At 42.1% G+C, this 27,483-nt stretch overlaps 1 protein-coding gene across 1 annotated transcript in view; it reads left to right on the forward strand.

Annotated features, from left to right (window-relative positions):
- The window catches only part of LOC120562386 (multidrug resistance-associated protein 1-like), a 39,366-nt gene extending 12,574 nt beyond the window's left edge, over positions 1-26,792 (forward strand). The window contains exons 5-30 of the mRNA XM_039806099.1: positions 829-948; positions 1,361-1,422; positions 2,262-2,390; positions 2,661-2,897; positions 3,716-3,893; positions 5,319-5,480; positions 6,845-6,937; positions 7,031-7,234; positions 7,718-7,864; positions 10,041-10,128; positions 10,577-10,773; positions 12,842-13,018; positions 13,453-13,620; positions 14,365-14,531; positions 14,833-14,916; positions 16,758-16,866; positions 18,943-19,150; positions 20,000-20,310; positions 21,685-21,884; positions 22,152-22,278; positions 22,609-22,710; positions 22,939-23,085; positions 23,336-23,494; positions 23,940-24,106; positions 24,802-24,996; positions 25,859-26,792. Coding sequence (XP_039662033.1) covers positions 829-948; positions 1,361-1,422; positions 2,262-2,390; positions 2,661-2,897; positions 3,716-3,893; positions 5,319-5,480; positions 6,845-6,937; positions 7,031-7,234; positions 7,718-7,864; positions 10,041-10,128; positions 10,577-10,773; positions 12,842-13,018; positions 13,453-13,620; positions 14,365-14,531; positions 14,833-14,916; positions 16,758-16,866; positions 18,943-19,150; positions 20,000-20,310; positions 21,685-21,884; positions 22,152-22,278; positions 22,609-22,710; positions 22,939-23,085; positions 23,336-23,494; positions 23,940-24,106; positions 24,802-24,996; positions 25,859-25,967 — 4,047 coding nt within the window. The 3' untranslated portion in view covers positions 25,968-26,792. The remainder of the gene's footprint in view (positions 1-828; positions 949-1,360; positions 1,423-2,261; positions 2,391-2,660; positions 2,898-3,715; positions 3,894-5,318; positions 5,481-6,844; positions 6,938-7,030; positions 7,235-7,717; positions 7,865-10,040; positions 10,129-10,576; positions 10,774-12,841; positions 13,019-13,452; positions 13,621-14,364; positions 14,532-14,832; positions 14,917-16,757; positions 16,867-18,942; positions 19,151-19,999; positions 20,311-21,684; positions 21,885-22,151; positions 22,279-22,608; positions 22,711-22,938; positions 23,086-23,335; positions 23,495-23,939; positions 24,107-24,801; positions 24,997-25,858) is intronic.
- Positions 26,793-27,483: the final 691 nt, after the last annotated feature.

Genomic DNA, 27,483 nt, shown 5'->3' on the forward strand with positions numbered 1-27,483 from the left:
GTTGCAGCCTTGCAGCATTGCAGTGTTGCAGCCTTGCAGCCTTCCAGTGTTGCAGCCTTGCAGTGTCACAGTCTTGCAGCCTTCCAGTGTTGCAGCATTGCAGCCTTGCAGTGTTGCAGCATTGCAGCCTTGCAGTGTTGCAGTGTTGCAACCTTGCAGTGTTGCAGTCTTGCAGGCTTCCAGTGTTGCAGCCTTGCAGTGTTGCAGCATTGCAGCATTGCAGCTTTGCAGCCTTGCAGTGTTGCAGCCTTGCAGCCTTCAAGTGTTGCAGCCTTGCAGGCTTCCAGTGTTGCAGCTTTCCAGTGTTGCAGCTTTCCAGTGTTGCAGCCTTGCAGCATTGCAGCCATGCAGCATTGCAGCCTTGCAGTATGAACTGGCCGTCCCAGTTCTTCTCCGTCCGCTGCAGTATTTCATAGCTCTAAATTGACTTTCCTCTGGACGTGTGAGGTGTGTTAAGTATTTCTTAGAGAGCCGTTCAAATGTAGCTGCGAGTTGCACATGTTTCCTAAAAACCACAAACAAGTTTTTCTCTTCACTTGTCAGTGAAAAAAAACTTGAACATAATTATCTGTATTAAAAAGCTGTAAATGTAACATTAAATAAATAATCATGAACTCTACAAAGTGGATATAGCTCTGTTTTTCCCCAGCTGCTCTAACTAAAGAAAGGACAAAGTTTCTCTGGTTACTATTTCAACAGCGAGGGAAATTCTAATCTTAAATTCATGTTGTTGGAATTCTTTTGTTTTGATACTGATGGAAGCGACAATCTCAGATGTTTAAATATATTCACGTTTTATTTAAATATTCCATCTCTCTGCTGTTTCAGGGTTTTTCATCAGATGCTGTTCGTTTTGTTGCTTTCTTCGTCTGTTTTTCCCTTCAACTCATCGAACTCATCCTCAGCTGCTTCTCCGATCGCCGACCGCTCTCTGAGAAACACACACAGGTAACACACACACAGACACACACACACACACACACACAGACAAACACCACACACAGGTAACACACAGACACACACACACAAACACACACACAGACAGACACACACACACACACACACACACACACACTGGTAACAAACACACACACAGACACAGACACAGACAGACAGACACACATACACACACACAGACCACACAGACACACACCACACACACACACACTCTCCTACATCCATGTTGGTGTGTGTCAGTAATGTCAGTAATAAAACTATTAAAAAAACTTTTTAATTGACCAAAATCATGAAGTTGTCAGACGCTGTGCACAAACCGATATCAAACCTTTTTGATTGATCTTTTGTTTTTACACAGTGTTAAATATGAGTTTATGTCACCTTTTCTTCTTCTTCTCGTTAGAACCAATGTCCAGAAGAAGACGCCTCGTTTCTCTCCAACTTTTTCTTCTTCTGGTTCAGCAAGTACGAACATCAGCAGAGCCAAGGAATCTGCACACGCAGAATCCAGAGTTTTAACACACCTCCACCCAAACAGATAAACAGTCCGCTAAATTCTGCAGAATATATTCTGGATCACTGCTGAAAAATCAGCAGATTCCGTTTTGGTTTGCTAATCACCAAAACTCACCAAACTGCATGTTACAATGACTGTGTGAATGTGTTTATATATTTGTGTTGTCATCTATTACATCATCTTTGTATCCGGACAACAGTGGGGTTATTGTCTTATATTACAGCTAAATATTTAACCGGCAACCTGCTGAAACAATCTCAGGTGATCCTCTTCACTGTTTGACAAAGTAGGAAATGAAATCTGTTTTTATTTTAAGGGTTTCAAGTTTTCCTGTGAACAGTAACTTACATCTGCGCTGCGTTCAGGCTCCAGCATGTCCTAGAAATGTCCCATCGCTCTGCTCCACTAAAAATAAGCCCCAGGTCTGTTTCTGACGGAGCTGCAGGCCAGAACTTTGAATTCTGAACTTTGGTGGACGACTGGACAAAGCCACGGAGCAGCCGGGACAAGACTGGTGGAAACTCTGAGTCCAAATGTTCCCCCTCTGTGGACTCTGACAGGCTTTGATTGTAAAAGTCATGCAGCCGTTTTATGAAAGAATTCAAATCTTGTGATGAAATGTCAGACTGCTCTTCTTTTTATGATCTTAAACTGACTGAAACCCTGGATTTATAGAACTACCACTAACTCTATCGATAATAATAATAATAATAATAATAATAATAATAATAATAATAATAATAATAATAAATAGTGACATTGTTGTCGTGTTTTGTCTCCCTGTCAGTTTGGTGGGCCGAGGTTACCGGCACCCCCTGCAGGCTGCAGACCTGTGGTCTCTGCGGGACCAGGACTCATCGATCCGGATCATGACGGATTTGGAGAAGTTCTGGAGTCAGAGCTGCAAACAGCTGCAGTACGACACGTTTTAATTTAAGATTCATTCATATTTAATCTGAATGTTACAGATGCCTGAATTTATTGTAAGAGCACTGTAATTATGGAAACTGTTTAAATTATGAGGATTTATACTTGTATTTTATGTGCTTATTATTCATGTGGATCTCCTCTTTATAAAACTAGAATCAATCACTAATAAAATCTAAGCAGCAAGGACGATCGCAAATAAAACTACATCCAATCACAACAAATTCCCTCCCTGTTATTTTGTTTTGATGTTCTGTAGGGAGAAACCTGCTGGTTTTGGACCCTCGTGGTCCTGGTCCTGGTCCTGGTCCCGGTCTGGTGGGGTTTCTGCTCCTACAGAAGAAACGCTGCTGCTGAGGAGGAACAGGAAGGGGCGGGGCTACGGCCTCTTCCTCCTGCAGGCTCTGGGGCGGAGCTTTGGGTTCTACTTCCTGTCTGGGACACTTTGTCTTCTCCTGCATGACGCCTTCATGTTCGCCATCCCGCAGGTGCTCAGGTGAGGGTAAAAGGTCAGGGTCAAGTTTATTTACATTTAAGCTAACCACGGTGACCAAAGTGCTGTACTGGATCAACACACCAAATAAACAAATAAAAACAACAAAAATAAAGAGAATTGAATATAACCTTAATTTACAGTGTCAAATCCTAACAGCAGTTATCTCAGGACACTTTACAGATAGAGTAGGTCCAGACCACACTCCATAATTTACAGGAACACAACCATTACCCCCAAGTAGGACTACGACATCAAACAGGATCCAGGTGCCCCCACAATCCAAGGAAACCTGCGAGGTGAGAAAGCATTAGGACTCCAGGGAGGAAGCTCCTAGGAACTTAGTTTGTAACAAGCATTAATGGGAAATGAATGCACACAGATGGAAATAGAGAGGAGCAGAGAGGAGCTCAGTCTATCATAGGAACACACATTTTAATTATACAGAGACACAACAATTCCCACCAAGAGCAAGCATTTGGTAGCAGTGACTCAAAGGTCTCCAGGAGAAGAGATGGTCTTTAGACTCAAAGGTCTCCAGGAGAAGAGAGGATCTTTAGACTCAAAGGTCTCCAGGAGAAGAGAGGATCTTTAGACTCAAATGGTCTCCAAGAGGAGAGGTGGTCTTTTATGAAAAGGTCCCTAAGAACAGAAACAGAGAACCGATCTTTCTGAATCTAGAAACATCTAAGAGCATCTGGTTGGTCTCAGAAGTCAGATCAGTTACTGTGAGATTTTATTTGATACTGTTTGTTTATTATTATTGCTGATGTTTATAGTTTATGTTGTTGTTTATTGTGTACTGTCTTTATTGTTGTCAGTTTGCTGCTGTCCTTCATGAGGGACAAAGACGCTGCGATGTGGAAAGGGTTCCTGTTCGCCTCGCTGCTCTTCCTGCTGTCCTGTCTGCAGTCTCTGCTGCATCATCAGTACATGTTCCACTGCTTCACCGTCGGGATGAGAGTCAAGACGGCCGTCATGGGCCTCGTCTACAGGAAGGTAGCAGGCAGACAGGCAGGCACACAGGCAGGAAGGCAGACACAGACAGGTAGACAGACAGACAGACAGACAGGCTTTTCCTGCTGTCCTGTCTGCAGTCTCTGTTGCATCATCAGTACATGTTCCACTGCTTCACCGTCGGGATGAGAGTCAAGACGGCCGTCATGGGACTCGTCTACAGGAAGGTAGCAGGCAGACAGGCAGGCAGACAGGCAGGTAGGCAGGCAGACAGACAGACAGACAGACAGTAGTCTGGATCAACAGAAGAACATTTCCAGCATAATTTCATAACCCTCACCTGTCTTTCTCTGTGTGTGTTTCCGTTCTCACACTCTGTTCTCTTTGAGAAACAACAACAACCTCCGAGCAAAGCTAAACGCTGAAAATATCAAGTTTAGAAGAAGATGTGGATGTTACAACAAGACAGACCTGATTGGTTCTTTCAGGGAATGATTGTAAAGATTTATAAAGAATATGTTTAGATAATTTCCTCTCTAACTGGGAGGTTTTATAAAGAATATGTTTAGATCATTTCCTCTCTAACTGGGAGGTTATATAAAGAATATGTTAGATCATTTCCTCTCTAACTGGGCGGTTTTATAAAGAATATGTTAGATCATTTCCTCTCTAACTGGGAGGTTATATAAAGAATATGTTTAGATCATTTCCTCTGTAACTGGGCGATTTTATAAAGAATATGTTTAGATCATTTCCTCTTTAACTGGGAGGTTTTATAAAGAATATGTTAGATAATTTCCTCTCTAACTGGGCGGTTTTATAAAGAATATGTTAGATAATTTCTTCTCTAACTGGGAGCTTTTATAAAGAATATGTTAGATAATTTCTTCTCTAACTGGGAGGTTTTAAAACGAATATGTTAGATAATTTCTTCTCTAACTGGGAGGTTTTGGGACTGATTGGTGGGATTGCTGTGGACGAAGTCCACACGGAGATACACTGGTAAGAGCCAATGAGTTTTAACCATGTATCAGTTAATTTAAATATCTCACCTTACTATATTGTGTCAGTTAAAGACGGTTAACTTCATTTAATTTTGTATGTGGAGTTTTCTTTTGCGGGGTGCAAATGTTCTACCATAAAACAAGTTCCTTCCTGAGACTATTTAGCAGAGACACCGTTGCTGCATTCGGAGCTTACCGCCACCCGAGATCATTGTGATTGTTTTAAAGAAATGCAAAAAACTGTCATGATGCCAGAATGCATCTGTGGTGTAGCCAGACCTTCCACCACAGAGCTGTGGAGGTAGAGCTGGACATGAGATACTAGGCCATTCATAACAACCTGTAAAATAAATAAATAAAATTAAGCTCATTAGCTAACTTTACACTTTCCTTGCTTAAATGAATAAAAGTGTCTTCTGATCAGCAGCATAGTTAATAAAGTTATCTGTATTTGAATCCTCAGTGTCTGCTGATCAGCAGTGCAGCTCGGCGGCAGTGTACTTTGGGAGAAATCATTAATCTGGTTTCAGCCGACACTCAGAAGCTGATGGACTTTATAGTTTATTTCAACAGTCTTTGGGTCGCTCCCATCGAGATTGCTCTCTGCTTCTACTTCCTGTGGCAGGTAAACGATAACAATGCTTTGTGGTTGGTTTCATTCTCTCTATCTTGTTACTCTTCTGTAGTTGGACTGAACCATTCTCTCTATCTTATTACTCTTCTGTTGTTGGACTGGACCATTCTCTCTATCTTATTACTCTTCTGTAGTTGGACTGAACCATTCTCTCTATCTTGTTACTCTTCTGTAGTTGGACTGAACCATTCTCTCTATCTTGTTACTCTTCTGTAGTTGGACTGAACCATTCTCTTTATCTTGTTACTCTTCTGTAGTTGGACTGAACCATTAACTAAATGTTGTTACTCTTCTGTAGTTGGACTGAACCATTCTCTCTATCTTATTACTCTTCTGTAGTTGGACTGAACCATTCTATCTATCTTGTTACTCTTCTGTAGTTGGACTGAACCATTCTCTATATCTTGTTACTCTTCTGTAGTTGGACTGAACCATTAACTAAATGTTGTTACTCTTCTGTAGTTGGACTGAACCATTCTCTCTACCTTGTTACTCTTCTGTAGTTGGACTGAACCATTCTCTCTTCTGTAGTTGGACTGAACCATTAACTAAATGTTGATACTCTTCTGTAGTTGGACTGAACCATTCTCTCTTCTGTAACTGGACTGAACCATTAACTAAATGGATAAATGTTGAAATGATAAACTGGTTGATTGGTTGGTTGACTGGTTGGTTGGTTGAATGGTTGAATGATTGACTGGTTGGTTGATTGGTTGATTGATTGATTGGTTGACTGGTTGGTTGGTTCATTGACTGGTTAACTGGTTGACTGGTTGGTTGATTGATTGATTGATTGACTGGTTGGTTAGTTGACTGGTTGAATGACTGGTTGATTGGTTGGTTGACTGGTTGGTTGGTTGGTTGGTTGGTTGATTGACTGGTTGGTTGATTTTTTTTTTTTTTTTTTTTTTTTTTTTTTTTTTTTTTTTTTTTTTTTTTTTTTTTTTTTTTTTTTTTTTTTTTTTTTTTTTTTTTTTTTTTTTTTTTTTTTTTTTTTTTTTTTTTTTTTTTTTTTTTTTTTTTTTTTTTTTTTTTTTTTTTTTTTTTTTTTTTTTTTTTTTTTTTTTTTTTTTTTTTTTTTTTTTTTTTTTTTTTTTTTTTTTTTTTTTTTTTTTTTTTTTTTTTTTTTTTTTTTTTTTTTTTTTTTTTTTTTTTTTTTTTTTTTTTTTTTTTTTTTTTTTTTTTTTTTTTTTTTTTTTTTTTTTTTTTTTTTTTTTTTTTTTTTTTTTTTTTTTTTTTTTTTTTTTTTTTTTTTTTTTTTTTTTTTTTTTTTTTTTTTTTTTTTTTTTTTTTTTTTTTTTTTTTTTTTTTTTTTTTTTTTTTTTTTTTTTTTTTTTTTTTTTTTTTTTTCCCAGCTCCTCGGTCCATCTGCCCTCGCTGGTCTCACTGCTGTCGTTCTGATCTTCCCTCTGAACGGATTCATCGCTAAACTGAGAAGCAAACTGCAGGTAACCCTAACACTTACGGTTAAACGGTTTAAACTGCTTCCATGTTTGTAGGAGGTTGCGATTAAATGTTTAAACTAGTGCTTGTGTTTGTAGGAGGTTCAGATGAAGTTCATGGACGGTCGGATAAAACTGATGAACGAGATCTTGAGCGGTGTGAAGATCCTTAAGTTTTACGCCTGGGAGGAAGCTTTCCTGCGACGTGTTGGTGTCCTGAGAGATGGGGAACTGGGGGCGCTGAAGAAATCTCAGATCCTCTACTCCGTCTCTCTGGCTTCCTTCAACTCCTCCTCCTTCCTGGTGAGTCTCGGTCTGGGGAACCAATCAGGAGGTCTGTGACATCACAACCTGAACATTCTGGTTTCCGTTAGTAGTTTGAGATGTATTGACCAATCATGTTAGAGTTGGACTTTTCTGCTATCAACCCTTGTATGCCATCTGGTGAAGAGAAAAAGTCTATTATCCGTTTGTGGAAAAAAGGAAAAACGCATAGAAAGAGACCCATAGAAATAAAATGGATAAAAAGACCATTTTCCATTCAAATCAACATAGCATAACTTGCCATGATAAAGTATAAATCTACGTATAAGCTGACTTTTGGCAAGTCGCGGAGGTGAGGACAAATATGCAGTGGAGTAGTAACGGATGCTGTTTTGAGGTTTCCCGATATTTGATTGGACATCTGGCAGCCTTTTCTCTTTGATGAACGCATCCGAATCGTCCGTGTGATGTTTATTATAATGTTAATTAAGACATTCTTTTCTTTTTGTCTTCTCTGCTCAGATTGCCTTCTTAGTGTTTGCCGTCTACGTGCTGATTGATGAGCGAAATGTTCTGGATGCTCAGAAAATCTTTGTTTCTGTCGCTCTCATCAACATCCTAAAAACTCCTCTGAGTCAGCTTCCCTTCGCCATGAGCACCGCCATGCAGGCAAGTCACAGCCAATCACAAGCCTCCATTCTGGGTACCCCAGGCAAGCAAGCCTTTTAAGTGAATATTTAAAGGGGTGATAGAATGCAAAACCGATTTTACCCTGTCATAGTTGAATAACGACAGTTCGGTGGGTAAATAGGACATACATAGAAGCTCAAAGTCCCACTGACACCCCTTTACTATGAAAATCTCATATTTTGAAACTGCCGCTGAAAACGGGCGAATCCCAACAAAGCTGAGTTGCTTACGCTTAGCGTCTCAAAATCCGAACCTTAAGAGAACAGTCACCCCCAATATTTACATAGGCTACACAACTGACCTGAGATCAGGTAGTCTTCTGAATCTAGCTAGGTCACGCAGATCTCTGCTATTCCATTACAAAATTCACTTCTGAAACTTTTTATGGGAGAAATCAACCATATAAAGCTCAAATATGGGGGGACTTACAAAAGGATGGCTAATTGCAAATTTTCTCCGACTGTGTGTCGGAGTTTAGTGCCGGTGTTGGTGCTGCCTGGGTTGCTACATCGCCCTGACCGCAGTGTCAGCGAAGCTTGTTACGCCCGCAATCTTTTACCGCAGCTCGCAGGTTCCAGTTAATCTTATAATGGGTATGTGTGTTGAGTTATTTAAACAAACAATCGGGGAAATAAACCCCTCTTGTCCGCGAGTCTCATTGATAGAGCCGCCGGTGAGCTGGAGTCCATCAATGAGAGCTAGCTAGCCTCCTCCTAACTCTGACATTCACAAAAATACATTCAATTGATATCCGAAATCGGACAAATGTTAGCTAAGCTTTGTAAGACCTTGAGAACCCTGTAATATTCATGCCGTGACGAAATTCAAACTGTAAATATACTTTAGTTATGCGAAGTGAGCAAGCTGCGATATTTCCCCATTGTAATGAATGGGACATATAGAGCAGCTGCTCGTTCCTACAAAGATGCCGTGTTCATAAAAATGCCTTAAAATCAAATCGGACACAACGGTTAGCTTTATAAGACATTGGGGAATGATGTTATATAAGGCGTGGACGAAATTCAAACTGTAAATATAATTTAGTTATGGCGACAGTGTAGCTAGCTAGCGGCGCGGTATTTCCCCATTGTAATGAATGGGACATATAGCAAGCAGCGTCGTCGTCCTACAAAGACCTATGCGTCGTCCCAAAAATGCCTTAAAATCAAATCGGACACAACGGTTAGCTTCATAAGACATTGGGGAATGATGTTATATAAGTGGCGGGACGAAATTCAAACCGTAAATATATTATAGTTATGCCGGCAGCTGCCCGCGGAGCCCCGTAGTGCAGTATCCACAAAGGGTGACTTTGCGCTGGGTATGGAGCCCAGCAGGCTGCCGCTTTCTCGTCAGACTGTGTGGAGCTCCTAAAGTCCGACACGTCTTACCAAATTTGCAATTAGCCATCAATTTTTGTAAAACGGCCCATATTTCAGCTTTATATAGTTGATTTCTCGCTTAAAAAAGTCTCAGAAGTGAATTTGGTAATGAAACATTGCAGTGTCTGGAATATGAGATTTTGTCGCTTCTCTAATGTATGTGTATTGGGGATTCGCTCAACCAATCAGCGGGCCTCTAATATGGCGTATGGCAAGTCGCTCAACCAATCAGCCGCAGCAGCTCATCTAAATATTCATGACCATACCATATTTGGAAGAAAAGCTCTTGTTACAAATAGGGCCAAAACACAGGGATGCATAAGGGCCAGTAAAATATCAACCAGGCCATTTTCAGCCCAACCAATGTTACATACCCCATTAGGAGACCATAAGGAACAGTGTGAAATACCCTATATAATCATTCTATCACCCCTTTAAAACAAACAATGCATCCAAGTGAGTGAGTTGTCTTTAATAGCAATGTTATACTTCTTTGTGTCTCGCCTTCTTGATGTATTTTTTAACCTCAGAGTCGGACATATGATAACATTAACCTCCCCTACATTCTTACATACATAAAATACATTGTTAGTTCTCCACTCTGAGACACTTTGTAAGAAGTATTAAATGGAGAAACTGTCCTTCCTCTTTACTTGTATTTGTCTACTTATCTTTTTTCCGTTTGGTAAAATGTCACATGACTGACCTGTCTACCATGTCACATGACTGACCTGTGTACAGTGTCACATGACTGATCTATTCTTCATCATCAGGCCGTTGTCTCTCTCAGACGTCTGGGAAACTTCCTGTGCTATGACGAGCTGAAGCCAGACAACGTGGAGAGACTTCCTCACAGCATGGGTATGACATCACACACACCTGTTAGCCTAGCTTAACACAAGGACTGGAAGCATGGCTAAACTGTTAGCCTAGCTTAGCACAAGGACTGGAAGCAGGGCTAAACTGTTAGCCCAGCTTGGCACAAGGACTGGAAGCAGGGCTAAACTGTTTGCCCAACTTAGCACAAGGACTGGAAGCAGGGCTAAACTGTTAGCCTAGCTTAGCACAAGGACTAGAATCAAGGCTAAACTGTTAGCCCAACTTAGCACAAGGACTAGAATCAAGGCTAAACTGTTAGCCCAGCTTGGCACAAGGACTAGAAGCAAGGCTAAACTGTTAGCTTTGCCTCAGACTGAAAGAGAATATATTTTTTTTGTTTCTTTTCTTTTAAATGAAACCAATCTTGGAAGTTTAATGACAAGTTTAAATGTTTTTGAGATTTGGAAAGAGTTCTGTGTTCGGTCTTTAGATGCAGTCAGCGTGATGATTGAGGGCGGGACTTTCTCCTGGACAAATGAGGGCCCGCCATGTCTGCAGAGGATCAGCATGAAGGTGAAAACGGGTTCCCTGGTGGCCGTAGTCGGCCATGTTGGCTCCGGGAAGTCGTCTCTGCTGGCAGCCATGTTGGGGGAGATGGAGAGGAGGAGCGGCTCTGTCTCCATTAAGGTCACAACAAAAAATATAACCCTTATTGATTTTTTAACTGAAGGTTTTATTAAATAAAACTTTCTCAACATGTTTTTTTTTCTGTGTGATGTCATCCTGAGGGGCGGAGCCAGAGAGAGAAATGCTAATGATTGATGCAGTAGCAACAAGACTCACCTGGGGAATCAGACGGTTCAGTGTTAAAACTGCTAATGAAGCATCCAGATAAGATGTGAACATATTGTTTAAAGTTATGAATCTCCCCTTTTTTATTTTTTTTATTTTACCTTTATTTAACCAGGAAGAGACTCATTGAGATTAAAAATCTCTTTTTCAAGATTGTCCTGGCCAAGACAGGCAGCAGTACAACCACACATACAGTACATACAAACACACAATACACAATACACAAAAACACTAAAAACATAAAACAACTGACACAGCAAATCTTTCAAAGTCAACCACAATCCTAAACACATCAGGCAAAACATCTGCAGCAAGATGTGGCTGCCTCCAAGTCAATCAACATCCTCTTAAAAGCGACCAATGAGAGCAGCTCAGTAAGTTTCATGGATTTCTGTAACTTGTTCCAGGCAGAGGGAGCAGCAAACTTAAATGCCTTTTTTCCCAGCTCAGTTCTAACCTTTGGAACAGACAGAAGGAAAAGATCCTGAGAACGAAGATTGTAAGTCCCAGTACTATTTACACTGATATAGGTCAGAAGGTAGGATGGAAAGAGACCTAAAATAGCCTTGTATATGAAGGTATGCCAGTGGTGAAGTCTCTGTGTTGATAGAGAAGCCCATCCAACACGTTCACACAGTTCACAATGGTGAGTGAAGGCTTTCATACCAGTGATGAACCTCAGGGCTCCATGGTATACAGTGTCCAGTGCATGTAAATGTTGAGATGAAGCATGCATGTATAAAACATCACCATAGTCAAGTACAGACATAAAAGTGGCAGCGACCAGCCTCTTTCTAGATTCGAATGAAAGGCAGGATTTGATTCTGAAATAATATATACAGTATGGTCCATATTAAAACACAGTACAATAAAAATCACAGTGTGCACAGGTTAACCAAAAGTCTTCAACTGATTTTTGAAAGCGTCAACAGAGACAGCCGATCGTATTGGAGGAGGCAGAGTGTTCCAGAGTCTCTGTGTTACGAACTTGAAGGCTCTGTGCTATGGACTTGAAGACTCAGTGCTATGGACTTGAAGACTCGGTGCTACAGAATCCAAGGCTCTGTGTTTCTGTCTTGAAGGCTTGGTGCTACCGACTCTAAGGCTTGAGCACAGGGGTGATGTGTATTTAGAATCCTCTCTCAGCTTTATTGCCAAGTACATTTTTTACACATACAAGGAATTTGTTTTGGTGTTGTTGGTGCATGTCACACATTCTCAAAATAGAATATAAAAAATGTAAGTATAAGTACACAGTATGTATGAAAATAAAAATAAAAAGAGCAGTACAGCAGAGAGAGTACAGTGGCATGTAGAGTCAGAGGTGGAGTGCGGAGAGTGTCAGGGTAGGTTCCGGGCCTTGTTGATGAGGCTAGTGGTGGATGGGAAAAAACTGTTCAGAGGGGAGTGACTCAAAGAGTTTGTGGCCGGGGTGGGAGGGGTCAGCCACAATCTTCCCAGCACGCTTCAGAGTCCTGGTGGCGTGTAGGTCCTGGAGCGGCGGCAGATTGCAGCCAATCACCTTCTCTGCAGACTGAATGACATGCTGCAGTCTGCCCTTGTCCTTGGCAGTGCTAGCAGCGTACCAGATGGTGATGGAGGATGTGAGGATGGACACATTGATGGCTGTGCAGAAGTTAACCATCATTGTCTTTGGCAGGTTGAATTTTTTCAGCTGCCGCAGGAAGTACATCCCCTGTTGTGCTTTCTTGATAAAGGAGCTGATGTTCAGCTCTCACTTGAGACCTTGGGAAGCGGGAAGACTCCACAGTGTCAATTGTGGAGCCACAGAGGGTGATGGGGGCAGGTGAACCTCAACGCCAGGCCAATACAAAATGTCAAATAAACTGGACCCGAAAGACAACACAAGGGATAATAAAGGATATGTTGTCTGTGTCGACAGGGTTCGCTGGCCTACGTCCCCCAGCAGGCCTGGATCCAGAATGCGTCTTTGACGAACAACATTTTGTTTGGTGAAGAGAGGACGGAGAGCTGGTACCAGCGTGTTCTGGAGGCATGCGCTCTGCTGCCGGACCTGGACATCCTGCCGGCCGGAGATGCCACGGAGATCGGGGAGAAAGTACCAACAACCTGTCTGTCTGTCCAATGCAAACTGTCTGTCTGTCTATAGCAATTTGTCTGTATGTCTGTCTGTAAACAGCAACCTGTCTGTCTGTCTGTCCACTGCAACCTGTTGGCCTTTCCACAGCAATCCATCTGTCTGCTCTGTTGATATTGATATTCTTTTAATATAGACGCTCTGAATAAATGTAGTGGCGTTGTAGTCTTAGCGACCACTCTACAGGAACTCCCGGCTGTGGCTGCAAGCAGACTCTACGGTAGTTCTGTGCTTGGCCTGTTTTTGACTATGTACTCTTTATTTTTGTTCTCTGATGATGTATTTCCTGTCTGCAGGACTGTGTTTTTTGTTTTGTTTCCTGATGATGTATTTCCTGTCTGCAGGACTGTGTGTTGTAACTTTTTGTTCTCTGATGATGTATTTCCTGTCTACAGGGTCTTAACCTTTCTGGCGGTCAGAGGCAGAGGGTGAGTCTGGCTCGGGCCGTCTACAGGAAGTCAGATGTTTACCTGCTGGACGACCCGCTATCCGCCGTTGATACTCACGTTGGACAACACATCTTTGATCGAGTCATCGGACCCCGAGGACTCCTCAAAGACAAGGTGAGACCCTGAACCTGTATCTAACTCTTCTACAAGCTCTCCCAATTATCTCGCTGTCCTCCGGCGGGTTCCAGCAACATTGTTGGTCCTTTTGGAAAGAGCATCATGGTCCACTGGGTTTGTGTTGTTTAAACCTGTAATTCTGTCACAGACTAAATATGTTCCGAAAGCAGGTCTTTCCATTCATTTTAATGGGTGTAATGTGTTTAGGCTGCGGCAGGGGGAAGATGCAAAACATTGCAGTGGCAGTCGGCTTAAAGTCAACCGTGTGTCACACTGCTGTGACCAGTCATATGTGTGTGGATCAGACTTGTTGTGTTTTGAGGCGGTGTGAGAGTCCCGTACAGGAAAAAGGAAACATCACTGCCTCTATCGCTGGCGCAAGAAAGTTTACACTAGTACCGAACTGCCTAGGAGTTTGTGGAACAGCTGACTGTTTCCTCAGTACCTCCGTCTCTTTACTTTCTCTCTTTCTCTGGGAAATGAAGCTACCTTGAAATGCACTCCAAAATGTCCAAATCTATAAACCATCTGATGGAAAACAGTAACTGTGAAATATAAAGTCTACTTATGCTACTTTGGGGGGTTAAAGAACACAACAGGACGTCACACAAATGTTTTTTTAGTGACACTCACACTGCCGCACAAAACTGTGGCAAATTGCTGGATCGTTTTTTTTGGCCTGAATGTAGCTAAAAGCATCAGCTAAATAACTGTAATGTGTGTGCTGATGTGTTTCTTTAGACGCGGGTGCTGGTGACTCACGGCCTCAGCTTCCTGTCGAAAGCAGACCTGGTTCTGGTGATGGATGGCGGACAGATCTCAGAGATCGGGTCCTACATGGAGCTGATGGACAGGAAGGGAGCCTTTGCCAAATTCATCCACACCTTCAGTGGAAACCGGCGCAGAGAGAGCGTCATCCCCCGAGACAAGAGTAAGACTTTTACTTGAGCAGAAGTTAAACTAAACTACAGGAGAATAATTAAGTAACAGTTGATGAAGGCCGTGGTACGTTGGGATTATATCACAATGATGATTGTTCGGCCTGAGCCGAATTAGGACTTTCATGTTTTTTATTTTTTTTTCAGATGTAGATGAAGCAGAACGAAGAAAACTGTAGTCTGATTTACAGTATGTATTTATTTTTATGTGTGTGTGTGTATGTGTGTGTGTGTGTGTGTGTGTGTGTGTGTGTGTCTGTGTATGTATAATTGCGTTTGTAGGCAACAGGAAGTCAGTTTCTCGCCTCAGTATGACTGATTTCTCCATCGATCTTTCTCATGAGCAGCTGATCAGGTAAAGACACAAACTATACACCAAACTGTAGGCGTTAAACTTTCTGAATGGGAGAGTATTTAATGGGACAGTCTCAGGACTCGTGTTTCTGAATTTAACCCAGATTTAACTTGTTAAACATGAGAGGACAGCGTTTTACATGTGTATTGGAAAAAGTAGGCAAACTTTTTCGTTGTGTGTTTAATTTAATTTATAGTATCAAATTATAACAAGAGTTATCTCAAGACACTTTACAGATAGAGTAGGTTTAGACCACACTCTATAATTTATAAAGACCCAACAATTCCAGTAATTGCCCTATAGAGCAAGCATTTAGTGCAACAGTGGTGAGGAAAAACTCCCTTTTAGGAAGAAACCTTGGTGGTGAGAAAAACTTCTTTTAAGGGAGAGTGGTGGCCTAGGGGGTTAAGGAAGTGTTCTTGGGAGGTCGCCGGTTCAATAACCAGACCGGCAGGATAAAATCTGGGTGAGGAAAGTGAAAGAGCAGCACTAGTCCTTCCCTCATTACCACCAATGAGGTGCCCTTGAGCAAGGAGCTTAACCCCAACCGCTTCAGTGGAGCTGCCTAGTGGCAGCAGATCAGACTGTAGTTGTACTGGGCAGCTTCCAGGTATGAATGTGGTCAGATCAGACTGTGGTGGTACTGGGCAGCTTCCAGGTATGAATGTGATCAGGTCAGACTGTAGTGGTACTGGGCAGCTTCCAGGTATGAATGTGATCAGGTCAGACTGTAGTGGTACTGGGCAGCTTCCAGGTATGAATGTGGTCAGATCAGACTATAGTGGTACTGGGCAGCTTCCAGGTATGAATGTGGTCAGATCAGACTGTAGTTGTACTGGGCAGCTTCCAGGTATGAATGTGGTCAGATCAGACTGTAGTTGTACTGGGCAGCTTCCAGGTATGAATGTGGTCAGATCAGACTGTCATGGTACTAGGCAGCTTCCAGGTATGAATGTGATCAGATCAGACTGTGGTTGTACTGGGCAGCTTCCAGGTATGAATGTGATCCGATCAGTCATGGTACTGGGCAGCTTCCAGGTATTAATGTGATCCGATCAGACTGTCATGGTACTGGGCAGCTTCCAGGTATGAATGTGGAACTGTGTGAATGTGACAGGTCGTCATTGCAAATGAGAAATTGTTCTCAATCAACTTACCTGGATAAATAAAGGTTAAAAAAATAATAATAAAGACCCAGGCATGCGCAGCTCGCTTAAGTGTGTCTGTGTGTTTGTTTGCGAGGTGTCTTGTTGCACCAGTCATAGCTCGGGATTGCCCTTGCACAGACAGAGTGACGACAAAAATGCTTTTATCTTGTATATCATCATTAGCCGACTGGTTGTTTGTCTTTATAACTCATTTCGGATTGGGAACAGTTCTCTAGTTCAGTCCCTTGGCTAACTGCAGTCAAGTTGTCTCACAACAAGTAACTCAAAACCATTTCAACAACATTTCCCTTTTCTGGACTGGGCTTTTCCAATAAATATTAGACTAACAACAACAATATCTGTTTTTGCATTTCATAGTTAGGGAAAACACCAAAATTTTAAAGAACACAGGAGAAAACAGGACACATTATAGAGCAGCTGGTCTTTAATGTTACCAAAAAAAAGTATTTTGTGACTGCACGGCAGTGATGTTGTTGATCAGAGTGACTTTTACCACTTCTATACTGGAATGTCAAACATAAAACACTTTTCATATTATATTCATAACCTAAACCCCCTGAACCCATTATCACATTGTGTTTGTGTCTATGTGTCTATTTTGTGTGCACGTGCGTGTGGCGCGTGTGTGTGTGTGTGTGTGTGTGTGTGTGTGTGTGTGTGTGTGTTTTCCAGCTGTGATTTGAGCAGTGCCAGTGTTCAGATGATGGAGGCTGTTGATCAGGACTTGGACACTGGGGATGCTGGGAAACTTACAGAGGTTGACAAGGCTCACACAGGGAGGGTAGGTCATTCTTTTAATATATATGAGGAATGTTTGTATCTCTATTAGTAACTTTAATAAAGTAGTAACCTATAAATCCTTCAAAAGCAGCTGAGACTGCAGCATGATTTACAGAAACAAAACTACATTCAAAACACACACGAAAAGAAATTTACTGTAACAAGACTGATTTACCGAAAGATAAAAACTGTTCAGTTTGGATCCATTCACTTGTTCCTTTTCAACCAAACAGTTCTCAGTACTAAAGAGACACTGGAACTAAAGTGTCACAGTGGTAAAGTTATTTTTGTTTTCTGACTGTTTCCACCTCATCTTAAGAACTGTAAATATTTAGGGCCGGAGCGCCGACAGCGGCGAAAGCCCTATTGAAACTGAAGGAATTATTTTCCCGTCAAATGAATTGGCTTTTTGAGGGGCTTAACATATTTAGGGCCCGAGCGCCGACAGCGGCGAAAGCCCTATTGAAACTGAAGGAATTATTTTCCCGTCAAATGAATTGGCTTTTTGAGGGGCTTAACATATTCAAAAACTCACCCAATTTGGCGGTCGCATCAAGTCTGGTGAAAATTTACGTATTTTAAGGGTTTCGCGAATAGGTGCACAAAAATGGCTCGCTAGCGCCCCCTAGAAAGTTAAGAAAATTGAGCCCCTGCAGTGCGTTTAACGTAGACTCACGAAACTTGGTACACATATGTAACATGTCAAGATGTACAAATAACGTCATTGGAGCCATACCCTAAACCCAAAAGGAAGTCCGCTATTTTGATTTCAAAGTTCGAAATTAGTGCGATTTTGCCATTTCCACATGTCGTACTTTAACGAACTCCTCCTAGAGATTTCATCCAATCAAACTTTTCGTCATAGGGTGTGGCCGTGGCGGGGCGGCCATTTTGTGCGTTTCGCCGCTGAAACAGGAAGTGGGTGTAACTCGAGTGTACGTTGTCCAACTGGCTCGAAACTTTTCAGGATTCATAAGAGTCCAACCCTGATGACAAATAAAGGCTGATATTTACTTAAAGTCATAGCGCCCCCTAGTGGCAACAGGAAGTAGGCCTAAAAGTCAAGGTGCTATACTTTAACGAACTCCTCCTAGAGATTTCATCCGATGGACTTCAAACTTGGTCTGTACCATCCCAACACCTTAACAATGAAAAGTTATTAAAAGAAAAACTTTTCATCAGACGGTGTGGGCGTGGCGACCATTTTGAGTGTTTAGCGATGAACAAAGAAGTTGTAACTTGAGTGTACGTTGTCGTATCTGCCTGAAATTTCTCACGATGGACAAGGGTCCAGGCCTGAGGACACCTACAGGCCAAAATTGACTTTTGGTCATAGCGCTCCCCGCTGGCAACAGGAAATGCGCCTAATATGACAAACATCATCCGATTTACATGAAACTTATGTGTGGTCTACATGTGATACTGAGCCGCCCCCTTTAATTTAACCACGCCCACTTACTCAGGCCACGCCCCCTTCCATAACATTTGAACCGTTTAAGGTATACCCTTGTGTGAGGTATCATTACGCTCAGCAGAGACTTCCTTCTTCATTGTGATGGTTTGGCCCGCCCCCTATGTTTAAGCCACGCCCCCTTTCATAAATGCTAACCCATCTAAAGTAGAGTCTTGTGTGAGGTGTCATTGAACTCATCAGAGACTTCCTTTTTAATTGGTAATGGTTTGACCCTCCCCCTATAATTTAGCCACGCCCCTTTTAACAGCTAATGAACTGTATGACATAGAGTCTTGTGTGAGGTATCGTTGAACTCGGCAGGGAGTTCCCTTTTCATTGGTGACGATTTGCGGTGTCTGAGTGCCCTGCAAATTCACGGTCGCAAGGAGCAGAGTCCGCCAGTTACCCCGACGCACGCCGAGGCGCGAGGGCCCGTCCATCGCTGCTCGCAGCTTTAATTAGAAATGAATTTGATGAAGCATTAAAAAACATGATGGTGCTTAGACAGAGTCATGTGTTTTTATTAGACTGATCTTTAAGTGAATGTTTGAACGAATGAAAACCTTCAGAGGTGTAAACAAGCTACAGATCAGTGTGAGATTAAAAGAGTTGTTGTGTTTTCAGGTGAAGCTGCAGATGTACCGAGAGTACTTCAGGACTGTCGGCCTGCTCTTCATCATGACCATCATCTTCCTCTATGCCTTCCAGCAGGCATCCTCGTTGGCCTACAGCTATTGGCTGAGCCTGTGGGCCGACGAGGCGCCTGTCAACGGTACGCAGAGCGACCACAACCTGAAGCTGAGCGTGTTCGCCGCTCTGGGCTTCACTCAGGGTGGGTCAAATGTCATTTTATGCCTCATATTAACAAGGGTCAAAGGTCATTATTAGGGCTCATACAAATGAGGGCCAAAGGTTCTTATACACACCTTATTAACCAGAGACCAATCAAGAAACATTTCTTTAAATCGCCCTTTACAGCAACCAGCAGGTATCCAAAGTGTTTTACATCAAGGACCGAGAATAAAACAGAACATACAGTAAACTCAGAAAAGCTTTCATAAAAGCAGGAGGGAGAAAGGAAAATGTCACAGCGCTGTTATGTACTAAAAGCCATTCTGAATAAATGCGTTTTGCATTTAGTGTGGATGTCAGACCTCAGGACTTATAATATAAGTTGATTGGACGATCACAATGACCTGTTGTTCTAACGCAGCGCTAATATCTTGGGAACAGGCCATTAATGACCTTAAAAAAAAAACATAAAAATTTTAAAATAAATTCTAAAATGCACCAGGAGCCAATGGAGAGTGTATCGCCTGGAGGCATTTGTTTAAAAGCAAGCAGCAGCATTTTGTACAAGTTGAAGGTGTGAGATGGAAGTTTGATAGAGGCCAACATAAAGCGCATTAAAAAACTGATTTCAACATCAGTGACAGAAAAATGAGAAGGTTGATTTTAAAACAGAGGTGAAGCTGATATCGTCTGCTGGTCTGACTCTGGGTAAGACACTACAATGGCAGTGTTGTCTATTTTAGTTTCAAAGCCTGTCAACTGGATTATTAGAAAGAAGAAACAGAGATCAGTTTAGAAGCTCTGAATGACTTTTCTGATGCCAAGAAGTTATTTCTCTGAGCTCTGTGATAAACTGTTTTTTCTGTTTTTTTTGCCCATGGTGTTTCAGGGATCGCCATGTTTGGGACGACACTCGCCATCGCTCTGGGCGGTATCGTAGCATCGCGTCAGCTTCACGCTGATCTTCTCCACAGTGTCCTGCACTCACCCGTGTCTTTCTTCGAGGTGACACCCAGCGGAAACCTCCTGAACCGCTTCTCCAGAGAGATGGACGCCATAGACTGCATGATTCCTGATGGGCTGAAGATGATGCTGGGATACCTGTTCAAGCTGCTGGAGGTCTGCATCATCCTGTTGTTGGCCACACCCTTCACAGGGCTGGTGCTCCTCCCCCTCACCGCCGTCTACATCTTCATACAGGTAAACATTAGTCCTGAACGTTATCTCCAGGTAAAGATTAGTCCTGAACATTATCTCCAGGTAAACATTAGTCCTGAACATTATCTCCAGGTAAACATTAGTACTGAATCTTATCTTCAGGTAAACTTTAGTCCAGAGGGGTATTGCACAAAACCAGGATGAGGGATTATGCCAGGATATTCAAATTATCCTGGATGGATTTAGCCTTGACTTGGTTGCAGGAAAGCAGGTTGAATTAAATCCAGCCAAGTAACCATGTAGATTTATTCTTTGCAGTTAGCCTGCTCCAGAGCAGGCTAACTGCCAGGCTAAGATTAATCCCAGTCTTATGTGTTAAATCAGTTGTCGCACTGATCCAAAATAGACGTGTTTAACATTTATACCTGTAGACCTGTCTCCTGAATGTTATCATCAGGTAGATCTGCCTCCTGAATGTTATCATCAGGTAGATCTGTCTCCTGAATTTTATCATCAGGTAAATCTGTCTCCTGAATGTTATCATCAGGTAGATCTGCCTCCTGAATTTTATCATCAGGTAAATCTGTCTCCTGAATGTTATCATCAGGTAGTCCTGTCTCCTGAATGTTATCATCAGGTAGACCTGTCTCCTGAATGTTATCATCAGGTAGTCCTGTCTCCTGTCTCCTGAATGTTATCATCAGGTAGACCTGTCTCCTGTCTCCTGGATGTTATCATCAGGTAGACCTGTCTCCTGTCTCCTGGATGTTATCATCAGGTAGATCTGTCTCCTGAATGTTATCATCAGGTAGATCTGTCTCCTGAATGTTATCATCAGGTAGACCTGTCTCCTGAATGTTATCAGGTAGATCTGTCTCCTGAATGTTATCATCAGGTAGACCTGTCTCCTGAATGTTATCAGGTAGATCTGTCTCCTGAATGTTATCATCAGGTAGACCTGTCTCCTGAATGTTATCAGGTAGATCTGTCTCCTGAATGTTATCATCAGGTAAAGCTGTCTCCTGAATGTTATCATAAGGTAGACCTGTCTCCTGAATGTTATCATCAGGTAGACCTGTCTCCTGAATGTTATCATCAGGTAGACCTGTCTCCTGAATGTTATCATCAGGTAGATCTGTCTCCTGAATGTTATCATCAGGTAGACCTGTCTCCTGAATGTTATCATTAGGATCATCAGGTAGACCTGTCTCCTGAATGTTATCATCAGGTAGATCTGTCTCCTGAATGTTATCATCAGGATCATCAGGTAGATCTGTCTCCTGAATGTTATCATCAGGTAGACCTGTCTCCTGTCTCCTGAATGTTATCGATGTATAAATGTAAAACGTTCTCTGCATGTCTCTGATGTTCAGCTGAAACTTCCTGTAACTATTTCTTTCTGTGTCTGGTCTCCAGAGTTTCTACGTGGCGTCTTCATGTCAGCTGCGACGACTGGAGGCTGTGAGTCGCTCACCGATCTACAGCCATTTTAACGAGACGGTTCAGGGCGCCAGCGTCATCCGAGCCTTCGGCGAACAGCGACGCTTTGTCGTCCATGCCAACCGCTGCATCGACAACAACCAGGAAGCTTACTTCCCTCGCTTTGTTGCCACCAGGTTCATTCCAACGACTTAAAACACACTTTTAATGATATTTCTCATTAGTCTTTTGCTTCAATATTTTTGAGCTGATTTTTCTACACTTAATTGAGATGTTTGTATCATGTTGTACTTATTTTAAATGCTTTTTATCTCTCGCTCTCAGCTGGTTTCACCAATAATTTACTCCCATGCTTGACTGGATTGTAATAATCTAATATATTTGTAAGTTTTAGTATTTAATGTTCAGCAGATCGTTTCCTAATAAAAGTGGTTTTCCGTCAGATGGCTGGCGGTGAATCTGGAGTTTTTGGGGAATCTGTTGGTGTTGGCTGCAGCCATCCTGTCGGTGCAAAGTCGGGATGAACTCAGCCCAGGCATCGTGGGATTGGCTGTGTCCCACTCTCTCCAGGTTAAAAACTCTTTGCACCATTACCGGTTTTAAAACCAGGGAAGGATGAATGGTCCTGAGGGAGTTTACAGACGGTTCTCCCACCTTGACCCAAAGAAAGAATCTCTCTCACTCGTGTGTCACCTCTGAACCTTTTTAAATAAAACTTAAAATGGATTAATTGTATGATCTTGTTGGTCTCTGCAGTGTTAACCAGGAACACCTGGAAGACAAACACAGTGGACAAAGAAAGCTTCAGATGAATGACGGTGTGTTTGTGTGTGTGTGTGTGTTTGTGTGTGTGTCTGTGTGTGTGTGTGTGTGTGTGTGTGTGTGTTTTTGTGTTTACAGGTGACAGGAATCTTGAGCTGGATCGTCCGATCCTGGACTGATGTGGAGAACAACATTGTGTCGGTGGAGAGAGTCAAAGAGTATGACAACACACCCAAAGAGGTCGGTTGGTTTATTTAGGAACTGTAATCTTTGGCTGGAAGTCCAACATCTCTGAGACCAACGTCTTTAGACCAGAAGCTTGTTTTTTGAGGCTTACAGTGTAGAAACAAGTTAATTATTGTTCTGCTGTGTCTCATTGTAGTTCAGTATATTTGTTTCTCACTGACGTGACATTACTAAACTGTGATGACGGAGCTGTGGGTGTCCTGACCTGAAGTGTGTCCTCAGGCAGCGTGGACCATCGAGGACAGTTTTCTACCAGCAGCCTGGCCGACCACGGGAAACATCCAGTTTGAAGACTACGGACTGCAGTACCGTAAAGGTTTGGACTGGGCTTTGAACGACATCAACATCGACATCCAGGACAGAGAAAAGGTCAGAAATATGTTTTTATGCATCAATGGAAATTTGTCAGACAAACAGAATAAAAATATACAAAGAGGTAAAAACAAAAATAAAAACAAATAAAACAAAGTGAAAAGCAAAGAATAAAAATATTATACTTTCACTGCTGTCAGTTGTGGTGTGTTTATGGTATAAATAGTCACATGATGAGTTGATTTATTATATATAATAAATCAACTCATCATGTGACTATTTATTGAATAAAATAAAACATTTGCAGGTGGGGATTGTTGGAAGGACGGGAGCCGGGAAGTCCTCGCTGGCTTTGGGAATCTTCCGGATTCTTGAAGCAGCAAAGGGACGAATCTTTATCGACGGGATCGACATTGCTCAGATCGGCCTTCATGATCTCCGCTCCAGAATCACCATCATTCCTCAGGTAAGTACTGGAAATACTACAGTACAAATACTCTAGTACACTGGAAACACATATACTTTGCACTGAGTAGCTCACACAGTACAGTTAGAAGTGACCTCACACACACAAAAAGATAATGAACATGTGCAGAAGGAAACAATGAAGATGCTGAGTTACAGGAGGTTTTCGGGAAATGAATTGAAACCTTGTTCTTCTTGAATAACTGCACAGCACAACATTTCGAATGTGGTTTAGTAACATTTTGTAAAATATTATAACATTGTTTATTTTAAAGCTCATTTAAATGTAGAAAAAAGAGTTCAGACTCTCAAACATTCATTAATGTTGAAATCAGATAGACACTGTAAATGATTGTCAGCTGATAATTTTCAGCTCAGTGAAGACATGAATTTGTGTGGTGTCACAGTAAACGTCTTTAGTGTGACCTCTGACCTTTGCTTCCCAGGACCCGGTGCTGTTTTCTGGGTCTCTGAGGATGAACCTGGACCCCTTTGATACCTGTTCAGAAGAGGATCTGTGGAAAGCTCTGGAACTGGCTCATCTGAGCAGCTTTGTTTCTGCTCTGCCACAGAAACTGGACCACGAGTGCTCTGAAGGAGGAGAGAACCTCAGGTAGATCCACACAGAACACACCTGCACCACATCTGGACTAGCTTTACCAAAACACAACACAGAGGACAGATGTGTAACTCTACCCCAGAGGACAGATGTTTAATACTAACACAACACCAGAGGACAGATGTTTAATACAACACCAGAGGACAGATGTTTAATACAACACCAGATTCAATTCAATTCAATTCAATTTTATTTATAGTATCAAATCATAACAAGAGTTCTCTCAAGACACTTTACAAATAGAGTAGGTCTAGACCACACTCTATAATTTACAAAGCCCCAACAATTCCAATAATTCCCCCAAGAGCAAGCATTAGCAGTGGCTATTGCGACAGTGGCGAGGAGAAACTCCCTTTTAGGTAGACACAGTTAAAATCTAATTTTTTCTCATACTAATAGGAAAGCTTGTATTAAGCAACTGTAGGAAGGCATTTGGAAATGTCAACAGATGAGCGCGTCAGCGCACACGGGGCAACAAGCGCATGTTAACACAGGCGCGCACCTACATAATAAGCTTTTGTAAATTTAAAATGTTCAATGCCTTATCACGCTGATGGGACTGAGCCCGACCTGAACATCATTTCTAAATATCTGTCCGAACCAGGCCCTGCCTGTCGGGTCCCAACGGGCTCGGTTCAGGTATCCATCCTCTACTTGTGTGTTAAATGCTTTATCTTGTGTGACTGCAGCCTGGGTCAGCGACAGCTGCTGTGTTTGGCCCGAGCTCTGCTGAGGAAGACCCGGATCCTGGTTCTGGATGAAGCCACAGCAGCTGTGGACCTGAAGACAGATCAGCTGATCCAGTCCACTATTCGGTCTCAGTTTGGGGACTGTACGGTTCTGACCATCGCCCACCGCCTCAACACCATCATGGACTACACCAGGTAACCCCCGGCTCATGCTATAGGATTCTTCATCCTCCTGTTCCCTTCTTTTAGCCCTAACATCACAATCAACAGACATGGACTACAGCAGGTAACCCTGCACTGTTGTCATGTTGAGCATAGATAATCATGATACTTTAAAGTGGTCAGGGTTGGATAATCATGTCATTATTTTGGAGTGGTTGTCTTTTTATTATTTCTGACTGTCTTATTTGTTAATTTCATGCCCAGATGATGTTATTGCAAAGGTACGTGTTAAATTTTTGCTGTGGGACACAATCTCTGTTTTTCTATGGACCAGTGTTCTAGTGTCCCTGTGAAACGTCATCTCCTGTGGACAAAGTACTGTCCCAATATACAAGTTCACATTTCGCCAAGAACAGTTAAGATTCCCCTTTTACTGAAGATGCATTGTTTGGTAACTTGTATGAACTTGGCAGCACCTGTATCCCAAAATTAATTTCGGCATTCAACGAGGGTCGGGTTACCTGTACAGACCAACAACGGGACAATTTTCACAATTTTCCCCATCTTATTCATCACTAAATTCACTCCTGAGAACATTTTAGGTGAGAAATTAACTGTTTAGATTTCGAATATAGGCAGTCTTACGAAAATCAATGCAGAATTGACAATTTGCTCCAAAGTTTTTGGAGTTGAGAAGCTACATAAAGTGACGCCTGCCCTGGCTGCTAGCGGGTTAGGGTTTTTTATGGTTATAAAAAATATTATATAACATATTTCCTGTCTGTCTCTCTGACCCTCCTCTCTGTCTCTCTGAAGCTCCTCATGTCAGTCTCACTGATCCTCTGGTCTGCCTGTCTCTCTGACTCTCCTGTCTGTCTGTCTGTCTGTCTCTCAGGGTGGTAGTTATGGACCGAGGCTGTATTTCAGAGATGGATTCTCCGTCTCAGCTCCTCCGTCAGCAGACTCACTTCTACCAGATGTGTGTCGAGGCCGGTTTGGTCTGACTGACTCTGTTGAAAACAAACGGATCCTTCATCCTCCTCTTCTGTTCTTTATATGCCTGAAAGATGTTAAAAACAAACTCTCTCTTCTGTTCTTTTATAGACGTCAGAACCAACACCTGCACTGTAAGACGTGTAATATAATACATAATACAGAACTTTCTAACAGTCTGGCTCTTTGTGTAAAACATTTAGGGCCCTATCTTGCACCCAGCAATTGACTATGTACACCGACGCATGTATCATTCCTATTTTGCACCCGACGCACAGCGGACTTTTCTTTTCACAGACGTACGTTGGTAAATTAGGGAATGAATTTGCCCTCATGGGGGTTGTTTGGTTTTCAATACTCATAGGATTTCATTTTTTTCGATACCATAAAAGTATCGACGTTCAGTACCCAGCCCTGTCAGGGGCACATTCAGTCTCAAAACGGTGTGCACCATTTTGCTACGGTTTCCTGGTTGAACGACATGTTTACTCAAAACAGTGTGCAACTGTTTTGAGTTGTGTTTACTCTGGTTTAGTGGCTGTGTCCCTCTTTAATTGGCTGCCTCCCAGGTGATAGCCAATCAGCAGAAACATGTATGTAAAAACTGATCACACATCAGGTAACATGTAAACATGTGATCATGTGACATCAGAGGCCTGTACTACAAATCAAGATTTGTACGTAACTTCAGGTTCAACCCAGGGTTTTCTATACCACGATGGTGAATCACTTGTTACCGGCTTAAATCACCATGGTAACTTACGCTGAACACCTAACCTGGTCTGGAGCAGGTTAAATTGGAGATTAGAGATCAACTGGTGTAAAAGCACCGCCTACTGACCAATCAACACTCGGCGTCACCGTTCTTAGAAGATCAGGCGGAGCTCGGTGCGCAGAGAGAGAGAGAGAGGGGGAGAGAGAGAGAGTGAGAGAGAGAGAGAGAGAGAGAGAGAGAGTGAGAGATGCGCTCATAAAAGTTAAAACATTTAGAGACCGACAACCCCACTGACATTCCCTGATGGGTATTTTTATGAAAGATATAGATTTTCAGCGGAGGGAATTACGTAGGCCTATAGGCTATCTGTCGGCTTCTTGAGCCTGTGTGTTGCCAATGCACACATCAGTTTGAATTATGTTTTCATATATTTTATTTGCTCTCACTATGGCTTCCCACTGCCAGGGTTGCAACTGAAATAATAGGCTAAAGCAACGACAGTTTATGGAAAGCACAAGTGTAAATATGGTCACATATTGTGCCTGACTGATGAGGAAGTGATATTGATAAGAGTGATTAAGTGATTTACGCATCTACAGCCTCAGCTATTTTTTTGCCAGCTTTCCTCCTGTTTTAGGAAGCAGCGACTGCATTGCTTTTTGCCTGCAAAACCATGTCTGTGTTCTTCATATTTATGTAGAATTATAATTTGCTCTTCTTATGTAAAATATGCGGCTCTGGTAGATGTTTGCAATTGGTCGTGCTGTGCAAACACCACTTCTTTTATGTGAAAGCGCACGCCGCTGGATTGG

Source organism: Perca fluviatilis, chromosome 7, assembly GCF_010015445.1.
Source record: "Perca fluviatilis chromosome 7, GENO_Pfluv_1.0, whole genome shotgun sequence".
In the NCBI taxonomy this organism is placed as follows: Eukaryota; Metazoa; Chordata; class Actinopteri; order Perciformes; family Percidae; genus Perca; species Perca fluviatilis.